This window comes from Betta splendens, chromosome 17 (assembly GCF_900634795.4).
Source record: "Betta splendens chromosome 17, fBetSpl5.4, whole genome shotgun sequence".
Taxonomy (NCBI): Eukaryota; Metazoa; Chordata; class Actinopteri; order Anabantiformes; family Osphronemidae; genus Betta; species Betta splendens.
In genome coordinates, this window is record NC_040897.2 from 10662190 (window position 1) to 10683294 (window position 21105).

The 21105-nt window shown below is 44.2% G+C and overlaps 4 protein-coding genes across 8 annotated transcripts; 1 reads left to right on the top strand and 3 right to left on the bottom strand.

Moving 5' to 3' along the window:
* Nucleotides 1-89: 89 nt before the first annotated feature.
* On the top strand, nucleotides 90-4874 carry LOC114845097 (ranBP-type and C3HC4-type zinc finger-containing protein 1-like). 2 transcript variants are annotated; one of them, XM_029132926.2, is made up of 9 exons: nucleotides 90-353; nucleotides 2082-2256; nucleotides 2558-2647; nucleotides 2726-2867; nucleotides 2978-3068; nucleotides 3157-3442; nucleotides 3683-3786; nucleotides 3891-3992; nucleotides 4084-4874. In XM_029132926.2, the coding sequence occupies exons 1-9, from the start codon at nucleotides 90-92 to the stop codon at nucleotides 4132-4134; spliced, it is 1305 nt and encodes a 434-aa protein (XP_028988759.1). In that variant the 3' UTR covers nucleotides 4135-4874. The 2 variants fall into 2 exon arrangements, with proteins under 2 accessions (XP_028988759.1, XP_028988761.1); XM_029132928.2 differs by having other exon boundaries at nucleotides 3894-3992.
* A 1131-nt stretch (nucleotides 4875-6005) lies between these two features.
* On the bottom strand, nucleotides 6006-10089 carry gpaa1 (glycosylphosphatidylinositol anchor attachment 1). Of its 4 annotated transcripts, none has more exons than XM_029132910.3 (13): nucleotides 9971-10089; nucleotides 9484-9624; nucleotides 9113-9292; nucleotides 8886-8997; nucleotides 8604-8751; nucleotides 8407-8508; nucleotides 8114-8310; nucleotides 7840-8036; nucleotides 7612-7765; nucleotides 7422-7493; nucleotides 7135-7331; nucleotides 6817-6987; nucleotides 6006-6737 (listed from the first exon to the last, which is right to left on the bottom strand). In XM_029132910.3, the coding sequence occupies exons 2-13, from the start codon at nucleotides 9555-9557 to the stop codon at nucleotides 6494-6496; spliced, it is 1848 nt and encodes a 615-aa protein (XP_028988743.1). In that variant the 5' UTR covers nucleotides 9558-9624; nucleotides 9971-10089; the 3' UTR covers nucleotides 6006-6493. The 4 variants fall into 4 exon arrangements, with proteins under 4 accessions (XP_028988743.1, XP_028988745.1, XP_040924162.1 ...); XM_029132912.3 differs by having other exon boundaries at nucleotides 9484-9603; nucleotides 9971-10062; XM_041068228.2 differs by having other exon boundaries at nucleotides 7135-7328; nucleotides 9484-9621; nucleotides 9971-10049.
* Nucleotides 10090-10352: 263 nt separating this feature from the next.
* On the bottom strand, nucleotides 10353-11846 carry exosc4 (exosome component 4). Its single transcript, XM_029132935.3, has 3 exons — nucleotides 11640-11846; nucleotides 10960-11166; nucleotides 10353-10878 (listed from the first exon to the last, which is right to left on the bottom strand). Exons 1-3 carry the CDS (start codon nucleotides 11808-11810, stop codon nucleotides 10519-10521), a joined length of 738 nt encoding a protein of 245 aa, XP_028988768.1. The 5' UTR covers nucleotides 11811-11846; the 3' UTR covers nucleotides 10353-10518.
* A 472-nt stretch (nucleotides 11847-12318) lies between these two features.
* On the bottom strand, nucleotides 12319-20047 carry prkacbb (protein kinase, cAMP-dependent, catalytic, beta b). Its single transcript, XM_041068230.2, has 10 exons — nucleotides 19742-20047; nucleotides 16730-16791; nucleotides 16521-16649; nucleotides 16204-16302; nucleotides 16034-16116; nucleotides 15774-15900; nucleotides 15594-15689; nucleotides 15337-15459; nucleotides 15048-15212; nucleotides 12319-13772 (listed from the first exon to the last, which is right to left on the bottom strand). Exons 1-10 carry the CDS (start codon nucleotides 19785-19787, stop codon nucleotides 13647-13649), a joined length of 1056 nt encoding a protein of 351 aa, XP_040924164.1. The 5' UTR covers nucleotides 19788-20047; the 3' UTR covers nucleotides 12319-13646.
* Between the last annotated feature and the right edge of the window lie 1058 nt (nucleotides 20048-21105).

Below are 21105 nucleotides of genomic sequence, written 5' to 3' on the forward strand. Positions count from 1 at the left end.
GGACCGTGTAAGCCTCACAGAAGTCGCGGCCGGCAGCACCGCCTGCTGCGGGCTCCACACGCCCTCATTACGCCTCTGCTGTCCGCGACATGGCTCTTAGCTCGGGCGGTTGGGCTCCTCCAGCCCCGGCTGCTACCTCCTCACAGCAGGCTTCGTGCGGCGGGCCTGCGCCCACGGCGTGCTGTAGCACCGTCCTGATGTCAGTCCGCGTTTCCGTGTGTCACTCCGGCATCAGGCCGCTGTGTTTACCCGGAGCGGGCAGCGAGGCTCTGCGCCTCCAGCTGAGCATGGACCCGAGCCGGGCCGGAGAGTTCCGACTGGCGCTGAGAGACACGAGCGGAAACCGCAGCGTGGTAAGACCTCAAACGCTCACCTGTGTGTTTACAGCGAGTGCGCTTGTTGCTCGTTACAGATGCGTGTGTTGATCCACCTGCCCGAGCCAGGTTCGTGTTTTCTACCAGTCTGGGCCCGAACACGCCATTTTATGGAGCAGCCGCTCAGAGATGTGCAGCTCCACAGATTCTAGTGCACGTTTATATCTTGACAGGCGGCTGCACCATCACACAAGACGGTTATGATATGAGTATTTAATTTAGAAGCATTTTCCCGTTTTTTTCTCGTGAAATATCTAAAAATGAGTCATAACAGTTTTAGAACAGCGTGTGTTGTTTCATAGCTGTATGTGATTCCCAGTGTTGTACTGTTGTACGTTGAGCTTTTAGTTTCCCTTTCATTTCATTCTCTCCTTAACCACTAGAAGCCGAGTTCATTTAGTGCTACGACAGCATTATGAGTGAGCAGCTGCTTTAAAACAACACACAGTGGAACGTTCCGTCTTGGTTGTCACCGGCTTCCTGTGACATCCAAGTTGTCAATTTGAGTCAAACACAGGCAGATGAGAGTGTTGGTTGGCGTAAATGCTGACTCTATCACACAAATGTAAATAATGTTGAGAGCAGCAGTGACCTGAACCGAAAGTACTGTCACCACACGTTTAGTTTCTTTCCAGATTAGAATGGATTTTTCTATTTAACCGTGACTTTAGCTTGTGCTTGTGATAAAAGCAATGTACAACAGTTTGATGGTTAATTAGTTTCATTCAGTGATTGTTTGTTTTAAACTGTGGTAAAGACATGGTAATAAAAATGTAATAACTAATCAAATCAGACAGAACTGTGCATATAAGAATACGAAAACTTGTCAATTCTCTTCATCGCTTTCCTTTTTCTTTTCATGTAACAATTGCTGCTTTGTTTTGTTCTGCTTTTCTTTTGGTGTCACTGCATCTATTATATAATAATCTCGACCTTTTGAACTGCCTTAATTCTACAACTCGTCTACTGTAAAGTGGACAAACGTTTATTTCTGTTGCGGAACATAAAACATAAACTCTGCCCTGCACAGACACTCCGTGTGACAGCTCACTGTTCAGTATTACCATGCGATTGCTGTCAGCGGCCAGATAATTGGCAGTGCTCGACACACGTGCGTAATCCTGCTCCAAGTTGACCTTGCGTTGCACTTTGCCTGTGTCATCACGTCCTAACTTAACTCTCAAATCTGTCCTCTGCTCACTGAGTTCTCTGTGCGCCGGCATTCTGAAATCTGACAGGCTCAGATTCAGCTTTTCATCTCAAGTCAGACGGAGCCCCCCGCCGACAATTGAGATGCTTCTTGATTTGCATGGCTGCCCTTTGATCCTGGATTTTTTTTAGCTTGTCTAACTGAGCCGACAGACTTTTCATACTCACTCATATCAGAGTATATATGCACCCTCTGCGGCTGGAGGCAAATCCCTCTTCACCGCCTCCGTCTCCCCACAGCAGACTTCAGTGCCCTAATGATTTCCTTCACTGCCACAAAAGTTTGAGATAATTTATGAGCTAAAATCCCGGTGCTGCCATACGCTCATATTTGTGAAGCAAAGAGTCAAAAAATGGATTAAATTTTCTCTCATGAGTTAAACTTTCTTGCACTTTACATCCACTATTTTTACTTTTTTCATCCTTGTGATGACCTTATGGTGGAAATAAATAACTATGAGTCTAACATGTATAATCTTATTTCTTCCTTTGTGTCAGTTTATCGCAGAGTTCGACCTGCGCTCGGTGCAGTACGAAGTCAAGTCCCCGCGGTGCCACGAGATGCGTCTTGCTGCTCCGCCCCATGAATGCATCCGCTTTAACTTCCGCTGCGACCGTGAGGCTGAGGAGTGGGCCACCGTGGTGATGTCCTCGTTAAGAGAAGCTCACAGAGGTTTGTTAGACAGCTCTTCGTGTTTTACCATAGCCTGCCTTTTCTATGAGACACTTCAGACTTGTAGCTAATAAATAGTTTAGAAACACGCTGTTGCACTGGAATAAATGCTTCAGGCGCTTCAGCAGCAACGTTGTCGTCTTTTGTCTCAAAATAAATAATCCACCTTGTACTTTTGTGACCTTCTCTGATCAAGGTGCTGCTGATGTGTGTACTTTATGAAGAACGGGCTGAATAAATGTTGGCATGAGCTGATTTCAATGTTGACATTTGAATCCCTTTTGTTTCTTTCATTTGACAGTTGCGAGTATTAATACGCATGACACAGATGGCGTACAGAACCACACGGCAGCGATGGATCAGTGGAGCTCTGCCTCGCTGCCGCTCACAGGTGGGGATCACTCTTTACCGTCATGTGAATAACCCTTTTTCCTTTTTACTCAACGCATTCCGACATGTTGGTCTTTAGAGGAACTTTGCTTGGAGCTCGCCAGGGCGATCGAAGCAGGCGACGCTCCAGCTGCTTCCCAGCATGCGTCCGCTCTGGCTCGACAGAAAGCGGTGCTGACCATGCGACCGTCGGAGAAAAACTACGCAGACGGAGAGATCAGGTAAGAAGTGATGAGTGTGGGACTGAAAAGCCTCAGTCACAGTCATTCATGGCAAAGTGTGGTGGGTTATATATGTGTCTGTCACTTATTGTGTCCTGTCTGTGTTGCAGTTTATCTGTGGTGGTGGAGGATGTATCCTCATCCTGTTGTGTCACAGTGAAAGTGTTCCCCTACATGACTGTGGCTGCTCTCAAGCAACAGGTTAGGTGACGGTCCCTAAGCCAATGATGAGATAAACAATTGCACCTCAGCTCCTGCTGCTCCACTGACTCCCTCTGCGCTATTTCAGGTGTTCCTCGAGTACGGCTTCCACCCTCGCGTGCAGCGCTGGGTCATCGGTCAGTGTTTGTGCACAGAGCCTCGGTCTCTAGCGTCCTACGGGGTGCAGAAGGACGGGGATACGGCGTACCTCTACCTGATCTCAGCCCGACAGGCCCGCATAACCCGCCAGCTGTTCCAGCAGGACCTGGAGAACGCCCTCCTGGCCCCACCGCTCCCTCCAGGCAACGGCCCCACCTCCCAAGACTGGAGGGGCTACAGCACCCTGCCTTCAAGGCTACCCCACAACAACCAGGGTAAGTTCCACCCGTTCTCTCTTTGTCACAAAAAATATGTTTCTCATTATTTTCAATTTAGGATGTTGGATTTAAAACATATATAAAAGGTTGAATTGCCTCCTTTGCCTTTTGAATGTTTTTAATGACTTAACACATGCAAACAAAGCAGCATATCAATCATATTAGCCAAACACCTTAGTGCTTTAAATCCAAAGGAGTGGTAAATCCCTTTACCACTTTACATTTTTTTTATTACAGGCAGCCCAGGTGGAGGAAGCGAAAGACCCAGTGATATCAAAGATCTTCTTGACATTGATAGTCTGCAGCTGAATGATCACACCAACAAAGCCAGTAAAACACAGGTAATGGCAGTAATCCAGTTCAATAACTTAGCACCATTATGATAACACTATCAAACAGAGAGGTTATTGTCCTTCTAAATCATTGTGCATTTTTGCATTCTCAGCAGACAGAGTGGGCTTGTCCCTCATGCACTTTCATCAACAAGCCCTCGCGACCAGGCTGTGAGATCTGTGCCACAGCTAGACCCGACACACACATCCAGCAGGTACTGCATGACACCCTGCACTCAGAACCTCTGTAGGAGTCTTCCTAATGTTGCCCCTCAGTGACAGTCTCTCCTCCTCCCCCCCACAAAGGAGAAAGGAAGGAGGGACGACCGTGGAGAGTCTGGTTTGAGCAGCAGCTGACTGCCCATTGTCATCGTCGCCTGGTTGCCATTTTTCACTCATTCACTCATTCACTCATTCACTCACACACACACACACACGCACGCACGCACAGAGTGAGGATGCTAAATCAGCCACCTACATGTTGAAAAGAACTCACACAGACTGTCAAATGCACTGAGAGCCCTCTGATAGCTCCCTGCTGACGACTGAAGCGTTGGAGGCACTGTAGCACGTCTAAGAGGCTCAGAACCGCAGACAGAGAGCATCAGCTTTGACCTTTGATATGGACATAACTATAACATACATCTAAATTTGGTCGGATCAACTTTTTATTTATTTTAAAGGGTGTGTGTACACGGTGCAAACAACAGATAAATATTTATTTAAGGGGAGATGTGATGCAAGTTGTCTGTGTTGCAGCTGAAGATGAGGGAATGTCGTATTTTCAGTTTCTGCCTAATGTGAAGTGAGAGGACAGATGAAGCCTTGAGCAACAAACCGTTCAGTCGAATGTTTTGTGCCAAAATTTTATGGAAAGGTTTAGAAAAGAGAAGGAATGTCACGTTTACAGGGTTATCAAGTGCTTTTATTTTTTATAACATTATGTGTATTATTTTTAACAATATGCCTTGAGTAACTGATGTACATTTTAGCAGGTAATCTATTTCCTCTGAGCTGTGACAGCAACTGATTGATCTGTTTTCAGAGCATAATACTGTAAAAACTTGCATTAGCTCAATAAACATATTAGAACTGAATAGATCATTTATCTGTAGATCTGTTCTTTTACAGCAGGTTGAACCAAATCTTCATGATACCCTAAAAGACGTTTGCTTACCTTTTTAGGGGATCAGTCAGTAAAACACGTCAGTCAGACAGTCACTCGCTTCGGTCCCCGGAGCTTTTATTTTGTTTTGTAAGTAAGTTTTCAAAAGTTTCCTTGTCCCTAACATATTTTTGGACTTGTGTGCGCCTGCACGTGTGTTGTACAGCAAGTAAAGCAGTATCAGTAATAATGAAATTGCATTGCTTCATTCAAGATGAGGCGGAGGGAGAGTAAGAGAGTGAGGGATCATCAGCCAAATCAGGCCGTTACAGGTAAGAGAATCGCTTGATTGCTGCTATATATATATATATATATATATATATATATATATATATATATACACAGCATATTAGAATTTAAAAAGGAAGAGATTAAACGAGATTTAGAAGAGAAATTATAAGAAGCCTTGTAGCTCAGTGGGAGTGTTGGCCTATGAGTCAGAAGGTCTGAGTTTGCTCCTGCACCATCTGTAGTATTATTTATATGAATATGACAGAAGATTTTGTCTTTTATTTGTATATTTTGTTACTGCCCTTTTTGTTTTGGGCCACTGCCTTTTAGAAATGTCTGTGCACAGCCCTGCTCAGGGTAACATTTTCCTTTTTAGTATGTTGAGACGTGTGTGGTGACTCATCCTAATTACACTAGCACCAGTGTGAGGGTATATATATTTAGGATTTATTAAGCTCGGGGCACAGCGGTGCCAAAAGCAGCTTCACTGAGCTGTAGACCTTCATATTTATCAGTAACTAGTTACGGGGTGTTAATGTTTTTAGACACCGTAGATCTAAATTGTAGCATGTTTAAGTATAAAAGCGCCAATTTTTTTAAATCCCTTGTATCTTTATCAGATTTGTTTTAATCTTAGAGTCCCACTTGACCTTCGCTTTCGAAACAGCTCCAATGATGTCATCTGAACTGAAAACATGTACAGTAGATAATGTCACAAGAAACAAGCAAGATAAAAACCAGTGTCGCCACCCTGTAAGTTGTGTAACTGCAGCTAGTTTGACTGCCTACAAACATTTTGTCCTTTATTGAACACAGATTTGTAGTTTACGTATCCAAAACCAAACATTTCCAGGCTTTATTTGGCATTTATAAATAGGAAATAAACATTTCAAAAGTATAAAAATACCAGATGTAGTAATGTTTAACAGATGCAGGTGAGGAGCCTTTAAAAAGTCCAACTTTCATTCAATCAGGTGTGGGTTTTTTCTTGCTTCTGTACCTTCAGACCAAATCGTTTGTCGTGTCCTCCATCATCACAATCCTGTCTTATTAAAACCAATATTTTAACATATACCACAAAAAAGAGCAAAATATAGAGAAATAATCTGATGAGCTTTACAATAAATGTTGCTTGTTTTAGAAATTCAGTGTTTTAGGAAGAAATACTTGTAGTTGATGTTAAAATACCAACAGAACATCCAAAAATAGGAACCACTGCATTCTTTTGAAGTCAACTATAAGATTCCTCTTTGTCACATTTCTTCAGTAAACACAAACTCAGCTGAGGGTTTCTCTCCCAGTGAAGGCGCTCAGTGGCATTTACTTCCAGAAAAGGATGTTCCAGAAAAGCAGCCAGCATGGGTACACCATTAGTGCTATGAGTGGGTAAACCAGCGAGCCGTACAGGAAGTGGTCCAGGATGCCCTGTGAGATGACGGACAGGTACAGCAACCAACCGTCTTGGAAGCTAACAGGCATTTCCTGCAGCTCTTGAAAGAAAAAGACAGAAAAGAGCAGCGTGCAGGCGGGGCTGAGGACGACCAGGACGAACGCAGACAGAACCCTGAGAGAAAGAGAAGAGTTAAGCATTCCCTCCGTTTTATCAGCTAACATGGAAAAAGAAGACCTTATTAGTTTTGTACTTTGGTACGTGGGGGGTGATGAAGGCAGCCACAGGCACCAGAGTTAGCGCAAGGATGAAGCCCAGGGAGAAGTTGATGAGGGCTGTGCAACCCAGGAGCACAGCTAGGTACAGCACCGCTACCAGCTTCAGAACCCTCCAGCCCTGCTCCGTCGCCTCACCGGACACGAATCTGCAGCACGGCAACAGACAGCTCAACTCTGAGGCTCACTACAGCAGTATTTAGTGTTTTCAGGTCATCAGTCACATTTAAATGATCATATTAATATTTTATGCTGTAACATAAGTCTAAATAAACAATGTTGTACTTATAGCCCACCTGTGTGTGTTATGAGGCAAAGCCAGACCTGCTGTGTAAACAGCAATGGCTGTCAGGACCACGGCCTCAGTCTCAGACACTGGGAAATGTTCCACAGCCATCTCCTGAAAACGTATCGGCAGCATGTACAGGGCTGTTCCCGTCAGATGACTGATCACCAGAGGAGTCAGCACAGACAGCACCCCCGAACCGGACTGCTGGAAGGAGGCAGATTTATATTCCATTGGTGACTCATCAACTTAACAGCTAAGAACTTTAGTTTTCTGCCGTATCAGGATGTGTCTTACCTGCTCAACGTCAACAACACCGTCCTCCGTCGGTGCTGCTGGAGTCACCAGCTGAACCCACAAATCTAAGGCCTATAGTGTGGTCAAGGTAAACTACGGATAAAATTACAAACAGTTTCTGATTACAAATGTTCACCTACATACATGAAGTGTTTAGAAAACGTCTTAAGTAAAATAACAGAGAGGATACACGAAGCAGCAGGATGACAGCAAGCAGTCCAAATGCTGGCATGTAGTAACCAATGGAGACAAAGTGAGAGAGTGACGGCATGAGGTAGAAGAAGTAGGACTGGTGTAGACGCTCCAGGAGGTTATTCAGTTTACGATACATTCCTTCTAAAAGCCTAAAAGGAAATTCACCAAATCATTAGCTAACGGCTTGAAGAGCAACTCAAACAATTCAAGATCACTTCACTACCTCCCAATGGTGGTGGTGTCAGTCTTGTGCTGCCGGAAGCTGTTGATGCCCTTGAGGGTGGCAGCCTCGATGTGGTAGCGCAGGAAGAGGCCGTGGTCCCCCCACGGCCGCCCACTGGCCTGCTTCATCACCATCAGCATCATGGTCTGGACTGCGTGGCTATAGCCCGACACACTGTCCCAGTCATTCCTCGGCAGCTATGGAAACAAAAGACAACAGTAAGAAGTACCCCATAACAAGCTTGGGTGTCTGATTTAGAAGACTAATCCTTTACCTTGCCCTGGATGGTGCAAAGAACTCCTATCTTCTGACAGAAGGCATAGAAAAGGTTGGCTAAATCCAGGTTCGGTAACTGGCCGTTGAGGCCTTCCAGTACTAAGTCCAAGCTGGTGATTACATCACTGCTGAGCTCCAGGGACAGTGCAGCCTGGATGGATCCTCCTCTGCCCTGCAGTGGAGACCAGTCCATACCTAGCCAGGCCATTCAATGCTGTTGTTATTGGCTCTGAACGTTAATACCAATCGAGTGCTTTCGATTTGTTGATGTGTTTCGTAACTGGTGATTACCTGTAGTGTTGGTGTGGTGGTAGCCCTCCAGCCATGCCTGCATGCCAATCAGATCATGTTCGTTCACCAAGAAGATGATGTCCTTGGCCCAGAAAATCTGATCTATTGATAAGAACAGTCATTTTTTTAGTCAAAACTGAATCCAGATGTTGTTAAATTGTTATAAAGAAACAAGAGATTGTGGGTTATGTGCTCACTTCTGAAGTACTGTGCCAAACCAAGCAGCAATCCCACAGCCTGGTTGTTGTTATCGCCTGGGCTGCAGGGAGCGCTCAGCACCAGGGCTTCAGTCCGTGGAGCCCTGGGAGCCCGAAGGATCCCATACACATTTGTACCTTTTACCATCTGAGAGGAAAGATTAAATACAGTGAAATCAAAGAGAGCCAAAGAAGACACACAACTAAACTCAAAAAGATATAATGTAAAGGTTTGAATGTAAATAAAAATGAGACATTTGAACAACGTCCATCCAAACTCACATATCTCTCATTGTTTTCATCAGGAAAGGGAAGCGTGCGCGTGAAGCGCTGGGTGAACACTTCTAGCCCTCGGGCCTGCATGGCTTTCACCAACCAATCCACAGGCATCCCACTACACAGAAACAAGTGGTCACGCCACTGCAGTTTTTAGGCAAAACCGCAGAGGCAGTACAGTAGATGTGGCCCTAACGCTAAATGTTAGAATGTGTCATTTGAATTTTACTCACTCCACTTTGTTTTTTTGAGATGCAAATTCCCTGCCTGTGGCCAGCGCCCGCTCGCCAGCTGGAAACCGCTCCTCCACCATGGTAGACCCCATGGCATTCTCTGACATGTACGTCCTCAGGGTGAACGGCTCAAACGCTAACCCCATGAACCAGGCCACGCCTGCCATGTAGCAGACCACACTGCCATGCAAATCATGCGAACAGGGACATAGGTAATATAAGAAAAGTGGACACAAAAATGCAGTGAGGTCTGGGAGAGGTCAGTCAGGGCACATTAGGCTTTGAGTAATTTAAAAGCAGCTGTCACAGAAAACACACGAACCTACAATAAAAAATAGAAATATTGTATAATGCTAATGCTAAATACTCACCAGATTGGGGCATTAAGGCGAGTGAGCAGGCTGATCAAAGCCTGTCTTCTGTTTGGGTCGGATAACAGTCCCATGTTGGTTCCTTTAAATTATAGTTCTGAAGCCTGGAAACACTGGACCCTGAACGCAGCAGAACCACTGCTACAGTGTAACACAACAATTACAGGTCACTTGCACTAATAAACATAACAGAAACCTGCTCTAGCACAAAATTTATCTAAATAAATCAGCCAAGTTTACATGGCCACAGGTTTACTCTGGTTTCCATAATAATCGAACGGAAAGATCGCTTCTCATTCACCCATTGTCGAAGCATCTATTGACAGATGAAGTTAGCTTGCTATTAGCTACAGCTGCTAGCTAAAAGGCTCGTTTGGCAAATGTTGTACAATACTTTGTTATCTGTTGCGCTATGCAGATATGTTTTATATTTGTAGTTACGTGGCTCCCGGCGTCAATATTGCACGCAACATGTACTCAAACGTACCTATTTCCAGTGTTCAGCTGGTCACATCCACCTGCAAGTGGAACAGCGGTGCTAAAATGGTCTTGATTTCCTTGTTCCTACAGGAACAATAATGCTGCGGACTCACTTCCGGTTGGGATTTGATTTTTGGCTACTTTACGTTTTTCCTTATTTTCATAAGAATTCACCAAACCAAACCAGTTTTAAGTTTAAACTTATCAGATTTAAGGACATTATTTCCAGAAGTGATTATTATATTGGTTGATTTAATTAATTAATATTTTTTAGTTTAATTATATTATGTAATTATGAAAAGATAAATATAATAAAGTACAATATTTACTTGTATAGTATTTACAAAATAACATAGAATATTTAGATAGAAAATAGAAAAATACCAGTCTCAAGTCCATATTTTTATTGTTAGCTTCACCACATAGATACAGAAATATACAGTATTTGCTATAAACGCATAAAAGCACAATAGTCTCCTCTGTTCACAGGCCAAACCAGCAGTGCTTGTCAGGCAGCTCACAAACACAGTCCAGATGTTGCCACTCCTCCCTGCCTCACTCTCCAGTGAGCACGGACGCTTCTTGGAGATGCTGGCGCACCACCTCATCCAGCACCTTGCTCACACCCTTACACGCCGTCATAGCAGCTTCGATCAGAGTCTCGAGGTGGTCCTGATGTAACCTGGCGTCCATCTGCAGCAGAGCGATCTGTCCCCCCCGCGGCAGCAGCGCTAAGGCCAGAGAGCTCACTCGTCCACTTTCCTCGGCGTAGCAAAGATCAGCGAGGGGCGTCTCGTCCACGAACCCGACGGTGCACGCGCACACGTAGTCTCTCATGGGGATGCCGGCATCAATCACTGCCAGGGTTGCAGCATTGACACACACACTGTAGTTCCCGCCATCTGACTGCAGAATCTGATGAAAGAATTTATAGGAGAATCGGTACACGTTGATGAGAACATCACTGTATTAAATGACCCCTCTCTGCTTACGGACCTTGACATAGATGTCTATTTGAGAGCGCGGGAAGAGCTGCGTCATCACAGCAGCTTCAAAGGTCTGTTTCAGGTGGAGGCTCATCTCAGTGGACTTGCGGTCCCCGTGTGGTCTCCTCTTCCTCTCTGCTGTGCTGAATGTGGCCATGCTGTACTGACAGTTGATAACAGCTCGATCGTGGAGAGCCCGACTGCGTGAACCTCGGATCTAGGGTGAGAAAAATAGAACCTCTTATTACATTCAACCCAAATTGGATACAGGGATACGATAAAGTTATTATTTAAATGTATTGCTTTATAGTTGTGCTTCTCAATCACAGAAATCACAATAAAAATAAACACAATACCAATATAACATTCATAACACCCAAAACAAGAAGCATTTTTTTAACACTACTAGTTTGGTCATTACAATAATTTCATAATAATCATAGTTGCACAGGGAGCATTAAATCACCACTGGAAAACTTATTATTAGGGAATATACTGGTTTTATTGTAGCAGCTCATCCCAGGGAGGAATTTACAGAGCTGCTTAAAACGCACCACAAACCAGCAGTAGTAGGTATTGGAGCCATCTTACAGAATTAAAAATCGTTCGTCAAACAACTAAATATTGTGTCATGCTCTCTTCGCTCCTGGCTTACGCACCCATCCATCCCTCCATCCGTCCGTTACTCACTTCATGCGGGCCGTACACCACAGCCAGAGCTTTCGTGTTCCCCTGCTCTAAATACGCAGAGCCGTCCGCCTGAGCGAACACACCCATGCGGGCCTGAACCTTCCGCAGCTCGGACGCTTTTCTTCCATCTAATCGGTAACCCTGGTCAGACAGCAGCTCCAGACCCGCCATGTTTCCGCAAACTTCGGAAAAGGGACGACGCAACGACCCACGTGTTTACGCCGCACTACGTTACCCAACAACCACCGCGCTAGAAGGACTACGGAAAGACAAAGGGCCAAAACACCTACACTATCAAACGATGTCTGTTAAAATAAATATAAATTATGATTTCGTCATGTTTAACTTATATAGAAAAAAACATGTACGCATTCATATACAACCAACAAATGCGTCCATGAAGAATAAAGAATTTGGTTTATATGACTGAATATTTATTGACTTTATTATGTATTTATTAAAAAATAAAATGACTTAACCCAACTAATTTAAGCACCATCATCAATTAGATCCGGTATAGTGATTATGACTACAGCGAATAACTACTAATGTATTAATCAGTTTTCACTTCTTTTAGACTATTTTTTGTAACCATCAGGCTCAGATGTCACCATTCAGTCTTGTCGCAATGAATTTGAATCTCCACAGCACAGAATGGAAGAGAAGCTGCACAACTTCAACACTTTTAAAAATAAAATTTATTAGCATCTCTAATGTGTATAAATAAAAACATATGAAACAATGCATATATGTATAATGTAATGAGCTTAACGATAACAGGGTTACATGTGATATAAAGGAGCAGTTGTTTTGAGCCAGTGTGTTGTGAGGAAAACCGTACCTTGAAGTCAAGCTTTCAGATATGCATACCTATAAGTTGCAAATGTACATTCTTTTCACAAGAATGAGATAAAGAAGTGTGTGTGGGGGTGCTACCAGGGGGAATAAAGGAAAATGCCATTTTGTTGTAATCCAGTCTGATAAAACATATCTGATATAACACATTAGAAATTCGTTATGTCTTAAAGGCTTTACTAACGACGTTGAGGCGCAAGGCCACAACTCTATTCACACTGATATTTCAGCTTCAAATTACACTCTGTTAAATCCTACATAGGATTCCACTTGTCTTTGCTTCCTTTTCATTTACAGAGGTCACACTGTTCCGCAGACTTTCTATGCAGACCTGAAACAGACAATATGACTATAATATTAAACACAGCAACAAAAAAATCAAATACAAAATGACAAACTGTAACTAAAAGATCCAAAAGGATCAAAATATATATGGATTTGCTTTGTACTAATGTAACAAGGTATGCCATTTTCTCAGATGGCTTGCTGTGCCTGGGTCAGATCACCAACAAGACAGTGGATGGATGCTTTACTGGGAGTCTGAGGACTTGGCTTTCTAAGGCAAAAAGCACAGAAAGGAAGGATCCTCTCATGTCACCCAATGATTTCCATTTGGTCATGCTTTAAACATCCAGAACTGACACATACAGTGCACACAGAACAATTTTTACCTCCGAAAGCCAACCAAAAGTTATAGACCTGTAACATTAAACGTACACCGCTGACAACTACAGGGAACATCCCACAGCCCACGCAAGTGCATGCCAAACTTCCACAGACAAGTTGCTTACAACTTGTGGACTATAATTGGCCATTGTCTCAGTTTTTCCTCGAAGTGGGGAAAAAAAGGAATCACATTACAAAATGGGAACATTGAAAACTAACTGCTCAAAAGTGAAAACGAAAAAACAGTAGGTAGGTACAAAAAAACAAAACAAAGAAAAGCCTTTTGCTTGTGTCTGCTTTAATACGCAGGTGCACGTGACAGTGAGAGGTTATCGGCACCCAAGAATCCTGGCGACCTCATTCAGCCGTGTGGAATGAAGGGACTATGTATTAGATCTGAAAGACGATGGTCTCTGCTCCATCCCAAGTCTTTAGAAGAGTGCAAAGATCCCCTTATATTCCCTGATATATCCATGTTCTCACGCACTAAAACTCTGCAAACTCCTTTGCACACTTTTCCGTTAAAGAAACGCGAATTTCCTCTTCCTCGTAGTCGTCAAAGTTGCTGGTGTCCCCTGGGCCTCTGCACTTTGGTATGAATGGAGCTTCCACCTGCAAAAACAAGAGAGGTGTAAATTTTTAATATTTACCGCTGCACCTCCAGTCAGAACCCAGGAGAGAGAAAATGAATGTATTATTTCTTTGAGGAAGAGCACACTGTCCAAATGAAGCATGCTCCTTCATCATTTATAAAACCAATACAAAGCCAGATAAGAACATGTGCACTATAATGCTCTACTTCCCATTTCTGATGAAGAGGGTTTTCATCTCCATGTTGCCATTTAGTGCAGCAGCGGCATAAACATCTGCCACCTTAGACAGGGTCAGATAACATTGTGTACAGACTAGTTTATCTCAAGCATAACACAGCCCTACAACGTCAGCTACTATCAGAAATACTTTCACTACTGCCTGGATTGAAGGAGCTCCTCTCCTGGCTGAAACTCTAAACTTGTCTCCCTCACTTACTTTTTTTTTTAGCTTTCTACTGTTCTGCAGTTAATGTTTTGTGAGAGTAGTTTATTTTTGACAGATATACGAATCAGTAGTTGACATTTAACCACTCGTAAAACAGTGACAAGCAGTCAAGCAGCATTCAGGGCCCCGTTCTCTGATTAAACAGGACAGCGTCTATGAACGTCAGCATCTGTTCTGCTTTTCAGACTACATTACACGTTTTCAAGGATCACAGACTATGCACAGTAGTCTTCAAGGCTAACGGTTGACCTGACACAAATGTGACCCTTTCTTATACCATGCCCTCATTCTTACAGTAGTCCACCTCCATTTAAAGTATTTTTAGATTAGAAAAAACAAGAAACACGTGTATAGCACTATTCAAATGCACACCAGAATGTGTTTGGGTATTACGAGTTACCTTATCAATTAAAATGTACTCAAAATTTCTAGACTAAATGACTAATAATACAATCTTAATTTTCAAATCAAATAAACAAGTATCCTTTCATTAATTTGAGAAAAAAAATCTAGATACAGTACCTATGTGTAGAATATTTTTCAAAGTGTACAAAAGCTAAGTTTACAGAATCAAACTCTGATGATGTGTACTAGAAAAGGAAAAAAAAGAAATTAGCTTGAACAGAATCAACAGATCAATGAGATCCAGGCCCGACATAAACATCCACTTTGATTAATCGAAATCGTCCATTACCAGAGTCCACCCAGCAAAATGACACATGGCAGTGATTCTTTACAGCTAGCATTTGCGTTGGGTGAATTCCAAAAAAAAAAAAAAACAATTTGAACAAATCAAAATATAATTAACAGGGGATATACTGTAATTATAAAATGTGGTCGGTGTCTTGCCTTTCTCTCATAAATTGCAATCCAGTCCGTTGTGGCGAACCATTTGTGGCCTTTGATGTCGTTGACGCCGTTCTTCAGGTTGCCGTAGCGTTTGGTCAGATCCACCTGCAGCAGGTTTCTCAGCAGATCCTTCAAGTCTGAGCTGAAGTGGGAGGGGAATCGTACCTGGAGAGAGAAAAGCAGCAAAGCTACACATTTTTTACATTACTACAACTAGGTCTAGTTTTCAAACTACCAGTAGACCTATTGATTTAATCTCCTTCTCTTTGCACAACAGAAACATTCTTACCTTTCCAGAAACAATCTTCTCATAGATCTGAATGGGTTGATCTGCAAAGAAAGGAGGGTAGCCAGCTGCCATTTCATAGATGAGAACACCAAGGGCCCACCAGTCCACAGCTTTGTTGTATCCCTAAAAAAGACGTTATATAATAATGGTAAAATCAGTTGTGCACAGTTGTGTTGGATGGTGCCCTTTCTTCTGAAACATGTCAACATTGGTTTCTTTTAGTGAGTTAAAAAAAGGATGTCACACTGCATTCATACTTTGCTGAGAATGATTTCTGGTGCCAGGTATTCAGGCGTCCCACACAACGTCCAGGTTCTGCCTTTTACCCTTTTGGCAAATCCAAAATCTGTCACCTGAAAGTGAGAAAAACATAGAGTTGTCTGTACAGAACAGTGGGAACATAAGACAGAGCAAAAGTCCACGTTTTTACAGTTCACCTGAATGTAGCCGTGGTGGTCGATGAGGAGGTTCTCGGGTTTCAGATCTCTGTATATGAGATCTAGTGAATGGAGATACTCGAAAGTCAAAACTATCTGAGCGGCATAAAATCGTGCATGTGGTTCACTGGAAGGGAAACAGAGTGTAACTTGTAAGCTATCTTAGAAACTGATCAGTGTAGAGATCAAAACATCAGAAGTAGTGATTAACTAAAAGCAAGGATGTGTGTACTTTATTAAACAAAACGTATAGGACTCACCTGAACCTCCCAATTCGTCTTAGATGCGAGAACATTTCGCCCCCTGGAACATACTCCATCACCATGTACAAATTGGAGTTGTCCTAAGGCAGAGCAAAGCAAAGTCCTCTTCACACTATATCCTGAACACCAAACATTCAAGGCATTGAACTAAACCAAGCACACAGTACCTTAAAAGCGTACTCGAGTTTGACGAGGAAAGGGAAGCTCACAGCCTGTAATATCCTCTTCTCATTCAGTGTGTGTTCTATTTGCTTGAGTTTCACCACCTGACAGATAAAAAGGAGATAGGACGACCTTGTCAGGAAGCTCTCAGTTGCAACAGAGTTGGCATACACTGGGAGGAAAGACAGCTTTTAAAGCAGCAACAAATCCTAGAGGTTTTTGGTAAATAAGCAGCTGCTCTATTTTAGCTGTATTAAGTGTCACCACACTTTTATTGTCTCTACAAAATGCTCCATGAGGGTTAATCCACGTTTCCACTGACCTTCTGCTTGTCCAGTATTTTCATGGCAAAGTACTGCTCCGTTCCTTTGTGTTTCACCAGCATGACTCTTCCAAACGAGCCGGTGCCCAGGGTCTTCAGTCTTTCAAAGTCATCTAGGCACGTCGTGCTCTGTGGAAAAAAAACAACCTGTTAACCTTCACCGTGAGTGAAGCTACTGCAAACGTAAGGCTCATGTTCATTGCCCTGACCTGTGGTGGACATTCCCATTTGCGTAAGAAATCTTCTTTGGCTTTGGCTAGAAACTCTTTGACTAAAAAGAAAGAAAAAGAGAGCTCAGTAAGATGCACTTAGCAAGTACTCTGGCAGCTCATTTTATTAGTATAAAGACAGACTTAGGTTTTAAATGGAACTGGCAAAAGAGCTCAAATGCTATTGTACTACAAAGGGGAAAGCAGAATACGGAAAGCAAAACTCAAACTGTAAACACGAGGAGAAGAACACAGGCAAAAACAACTCTCATCTGGATATAAAATAAATAGGTTTAAATATCACAAACTCAGTTCAAACAAAACAGACACAAGACAACATTCACGACAGGCAGACTAGAGATGCATTCAAAGAAAGGCCTCAGATTTTCTGTTATTTAGTAGCCTTTCACAACACGAAGGGATCACAACAATTGAAAATTACAGGGAAGGTCTTGCTGAGCATCTTGTGCATCACATATTACAATTTGGGGGAAGGCTAATAAAAACAGCATAAAACGGTAAGCGAAGACAAACCAATGTATGGGGAAACACAGCAGACAGGAGATATCCAGATTGAGAGAATGTGGATAAACAAAACACGCACTTATTATCAAAGCACACGATAAAACAAGCACATCTACAGTAGCAAGTGTTCACCACAAGCCCAATGCTGCTCTGCCATTCAGCTCTGTCTGGGAGAAATAAGCATACCAAAAGTGTCTATTGATCACCATGGTGTGGCAGGAACAATCACCCACACGGATGTGATGACACAGAAGAGAAGAAATACAGAGTTCATGTACATATAAACAGCTGTACACGTCAACAAACATGAAGCATACGTAGAAGTGGATCAAAGCAACAGGCATGAGGACACAGCGAACGTTCTGGGCTTAAACAGACGCATTTTACATCTAAACATACTATAAAGCATTTGTTTCATGGAACGTCTGCACCCACACATCTGACACCAACTGTTCCATTTTGAAAGCATGATACTGTAATAATGCACTGATGAATAATAGTTAAATATAATCATGAAAGACAAAAAAGACACTTTTCTAATATTTCAGTTATGTTCACTTACCATTTTTTCCCAATACATATTTTGAAACATAAAAAGCCTTTAGAATGTAAGAGTTTGAAATGATTTACTGAAAAAAAACGAGATATTTAAATGCTTCTTTCACACTTTGTACCTTGAGGGAAAAATATTTGGTTGGAAGCCGCCAACACTTCCTGACAAATCCAGACAAGCACAACAGGGTTTGGTTATGTTGATCTGTGCTGTTACACTAGTGTGAAACGCAATAGCACACAGGCATGCAGTCTATTCTCCCAGGGCTGGTGCGGTTCCAAATGGTCCGGCTCACGTCAGGTATATGGGGTAAACACAGTCTAGTCGAGTGTATATAAACAGCATTGTAGGTAACCGGGTCATCTTGTCAGAGCGGCTACGCAGCAGACAAATCTGCAGCTCAAGCCACAGCGTCGGCTTAAACGGGTTTAACAGCTAGCATGGCACAGGATCTGAGCACCACAGGTGCACTCAGGAGAACTGCTTGGCACTAATGGAACTATTGCAGATCTGATCATCTCTGTCTCCCCAAGTGTCTCTGGTTGGCAGCGTTCGCCGCGCCCGCCGGGTCTCTCTCAACGGGTCAATAAATCTAAGCGGAACGTTTTCACTGCATCGTAAAGTGACGTTACTTTCAACAAACTGCGAGCGTAATTTAGCACAGATCCAGTTTTCCGCTCGTTGCTGTTTGCGCGTACAAAAAAATGCAAATTTAGCGCACGAATGGCTTTAAGTGGCGGTGAGCGGGCTGAGGTTTCTGTCCATTCAATTTGGCTGAAAGAAAAGAAAAAAGCACCTGCCGCTTTGTGTGTTTACAACCAGGCATGAGGAAACACTCATGATTTATTCCACGGGATGTTCCAGCTGCACACATCAAAGTATATGAGCTCCAAGCCACGCCGGCCTAGGCCGAGTTACGTCAAACCCTTCAAAGCTTGTAATGCCCCTTATCCTCTGACGAAGGTCTGATGACAAGCTGCTCCAGTCAATGACAAACGGAGTGTAAGGAGCGCGGACCTTTACCACAGCTAGATTAGAAGAGGGACTCGTGTGTGTGTGTGTGTGTGTGTGTGTGTGTGTGTGTGTGTGTGTGTGTGTGTGTGTGTGTGCAGAGAGGACAGTAGTAGCTCTGAGTTTTATGAATGGAAAGAGGGCATTTGTCATATCTTGACCATATTTGGTCATGGTGCTGTACAGGGGGAAAGCTTTGTTTACGTAGCCGGGAATAAAATATGGTAGCGAAGCCTTAGGGGAAAAGAAGAGTCCCACACTGTCTTTACTGGCAATTTATTACAATCGCTCATGAGTTTGTCGTTTGCTGAAGCATCGTGCAAAGTTCGCATTGTGAAGATGCTGCACGCGCCCGCGCGCGCACACGCGCATCTGATGGAAATGTGAAGATGACACCTCCAACCACATGCAGTGACGGTGCCCTGGGGCTTTATTTTAGCCAGCGTGGGCAGGAAGCGGCTGCACGCGGGCCTGGACGGCTACGGCACCGCCGTCAGGAGGCGACGAGCTGCCGGGGGCCTTCTGGGGGCTAATCCCCCCCTACTCCCGCAGCTAAAGTTAGCGGGCTAGCTGCTCATCGCGCCCGTGCTCCAGCTGTCACGCAGCCAACATTTTAACGTGGGACACTTGTCGACACGGCGTCGCCTGCACGAACAGCATGTCTCCCCCTCCACCACTGCACCACCGCATCCCGGCGCCGCCGGCGTCGCCCCCCGGGCCCGCCGGGTCGTGTTATTCCGTGTAAAGTCACAGCCGCAACCGCGTTTCGCCAACGAACGGGCGGGCGTTAACTGTGCAGCGGGTGATCGGTGTCTCGGCTAGCCACGGCTAGCTAGCTTCTTCCAGGACCCCCCACCCCTCCCTTCGAGTGCCAGGCGCCCCCCGGCGCACCCACGTAGCCCCGCTGCGGCCGGAGTACTCACCGCTCTCCAGCTCGTTGCCCTTCTTGGCGGTGGCGGCGTTCCCCATGGCGCTGGAAGACACGGCGCTCGCTCCGGCTCAGAGGAGATGGCGGTCGCTAGCTAGCTAGCTGTGGAAGTAGCCCCCCGAGCTGCTTTCCTTTCCAGCAGATAACTCGGTTCTGGTTCCTCAACCGGGTCAAACGCGGGGGGAAATCGGATCCGGCGTCCCGTGCAGCAGCCCCCCCTTCAGTCACTCCCTCGCCCCCTCTTTCCTCCCTCTGGAAGAATTCAGGACCGCGGGTATGGCTGACATGAAGCTAGCGGTCACTGCTGTTTCCGCCTGAGCTCTGCCCCCCTCCTCTCCTCCTCCTCCTCCTCCTCTCCCCCCCTCCTCCTCAGCGGCCGTCGCCGCACGCGCGCAGGGCGCCGACGGTGTGGATTAGAGACAGGTAGCGCGTCCGTGGCAACGCTCCACCTGTTCTCCCAGCATCACTCCCGCATCCATTCACGAGTGATCGTGTAATCGCGCGTCCGACCTCACTGCAGGTTGAACGCCGTGTATTCTTAGTTGCTGCTGACTAATCCAGGTCTTAGATGTGTTTACAAACACAAGCTGCTGCCGCTGCTTTAACCCAACCACGACTTCTTAGTTGCGTTCACTTTGGTTACAAATAAGGTACTGGAAGGTTTTTAACAGGTTCCTGGTTTTGTAAAGAAACAAAGTGTTCCCAAATATTGCATAATAGAAGTTAATGTTTTTTTTCTGTAAAATGACGTCACATTACTGTATGACATTCTTAAAACGTTACCATCCAAATGCTCCTGAATATCAAATGTTCCTGGAATGTTTGTGTCAAGTTGTGGTCATTTTGTTTAGCGTTTTTGCTTAGATCTGATTGTGCCACTAGGTTTTGCTTCATAACTAATGCCTCACTGTCACTGGCAGAGTCTTATCACCCGGTTGTCATTCAGAGCTGGTGACACAGGGGCCAAGTGGAAAACAGCTGACGACCGCTCTCACTGTAAATATTGTGGGAAGGTCCAGTCATTAATCGACATGTCCATATTAATTGGACCTTGCTGTGATTACACTCACTCAGCCATCTGTCATTTGGACAAAACATCTGGTGATCAGCGTTTCCTGTTTGGTTTTAGGCCGACTGCATGGTCTGATCATGAAGTGAGCTTATTCTCCAGGTGTGTATTCAACATTGGGTCACGTTACAAGACGTTTATACATATAGTTTGTTTATTTGTCTTCAGTTTGTAGTTTAAATATTTCACCTCTACGGTGCTATAATATTAAAGTATATTCACATAGCGTTTATCAAAAGTGAGGATTTCAAAGTGTTCTGTAAGGACACAACTAACTGAGAAAACAAAAG

Bases quoted from the DNA above. Each gene is read 5' to 3' on its own strand.
- gpaa1 (XM_029132910.3), bottom strand. From the start codon at position 9,557: ATGGGACTGTTATCCGACCCAAACAGAAGACAGGCTTTGATCAGCCTG. The intron at 8,752-8,885 runs GTGAGTTTGGAT...CTTTCCTCTCAG, and splicing joins ATGAAAACAATGAGAGATAT to ATGGTAAAAGGTACAAATGT. The intron at 6,988-7,134 runs GTGGGCTATAAG...GCCGTGCTGCAG, and splicing joins TTGCCTCATAACACACACAG to ATTCGTGTCCGGTGAGGCGA.
- LOC114845097 (XM_029132926.2), top strand. From the start codon at position 90: ATGGCTCTTAGCTCGGGCGGTTGGGCTCCTCCAGCCCCGGCTGCTACC. The intron at 354-2,081 runs GTAAGACCTCAA...CCTTTGTGTCAG, and splicing joins CGAGCGGAAACCGCAGCGTG to TTTATCGCAGAGTTCGACCT. The intron at 3,787-3,890 runs GTAATGGCAGTA...TTGCATTCTCAG, and splicing joins ACAAAGCCAGTAAAACACAG to CAGACAGAGTGGGCTTGTCC.
- prkacbb (XM_041068230.2), bottom strand. From the start codon at position 19,787: ATGGGGAACGCCGCCACCGCCAAGAAGGGCAACGAGCTGGAGAGCG. The intron at 15,690-15,773 runs GTGAACTGTAAA...TCTCACTTTCAG, and splicing joins ACCACCACGGCTACATTCAG to GTGACAGATTTTGGATTTGC. The intron at 15,213-15,336 runs GTAAGAATGTTT...TTCTCTCTCCAG, and splicing joins AGAAGATTGTTTCTGGAAAG to GTACGATTCCCCTCCCACTT.
- exosc4 (XM_029132935.3), bottom strand. From the start codon at position 11,810: ATGGCGGGTCTGGAGCTGCTGTCTGACCAGGGTTACCGATTAGATGGA. The intron at 11,167-11,639 runs GTGAGTAACGGA...TTCTCACCCTAG, and splicing joins TGGTGTACGGCCCGCATGAA to ATCCGAGGTTCACGCAGTCG. The intron at 10,879-10,959 runs GTCCGTAAGCAG...TTCTTTCATCAG, and splicing joins AAATAGACATCTATGTCAAG to ATTCTGCAGTCAGATGGCGG.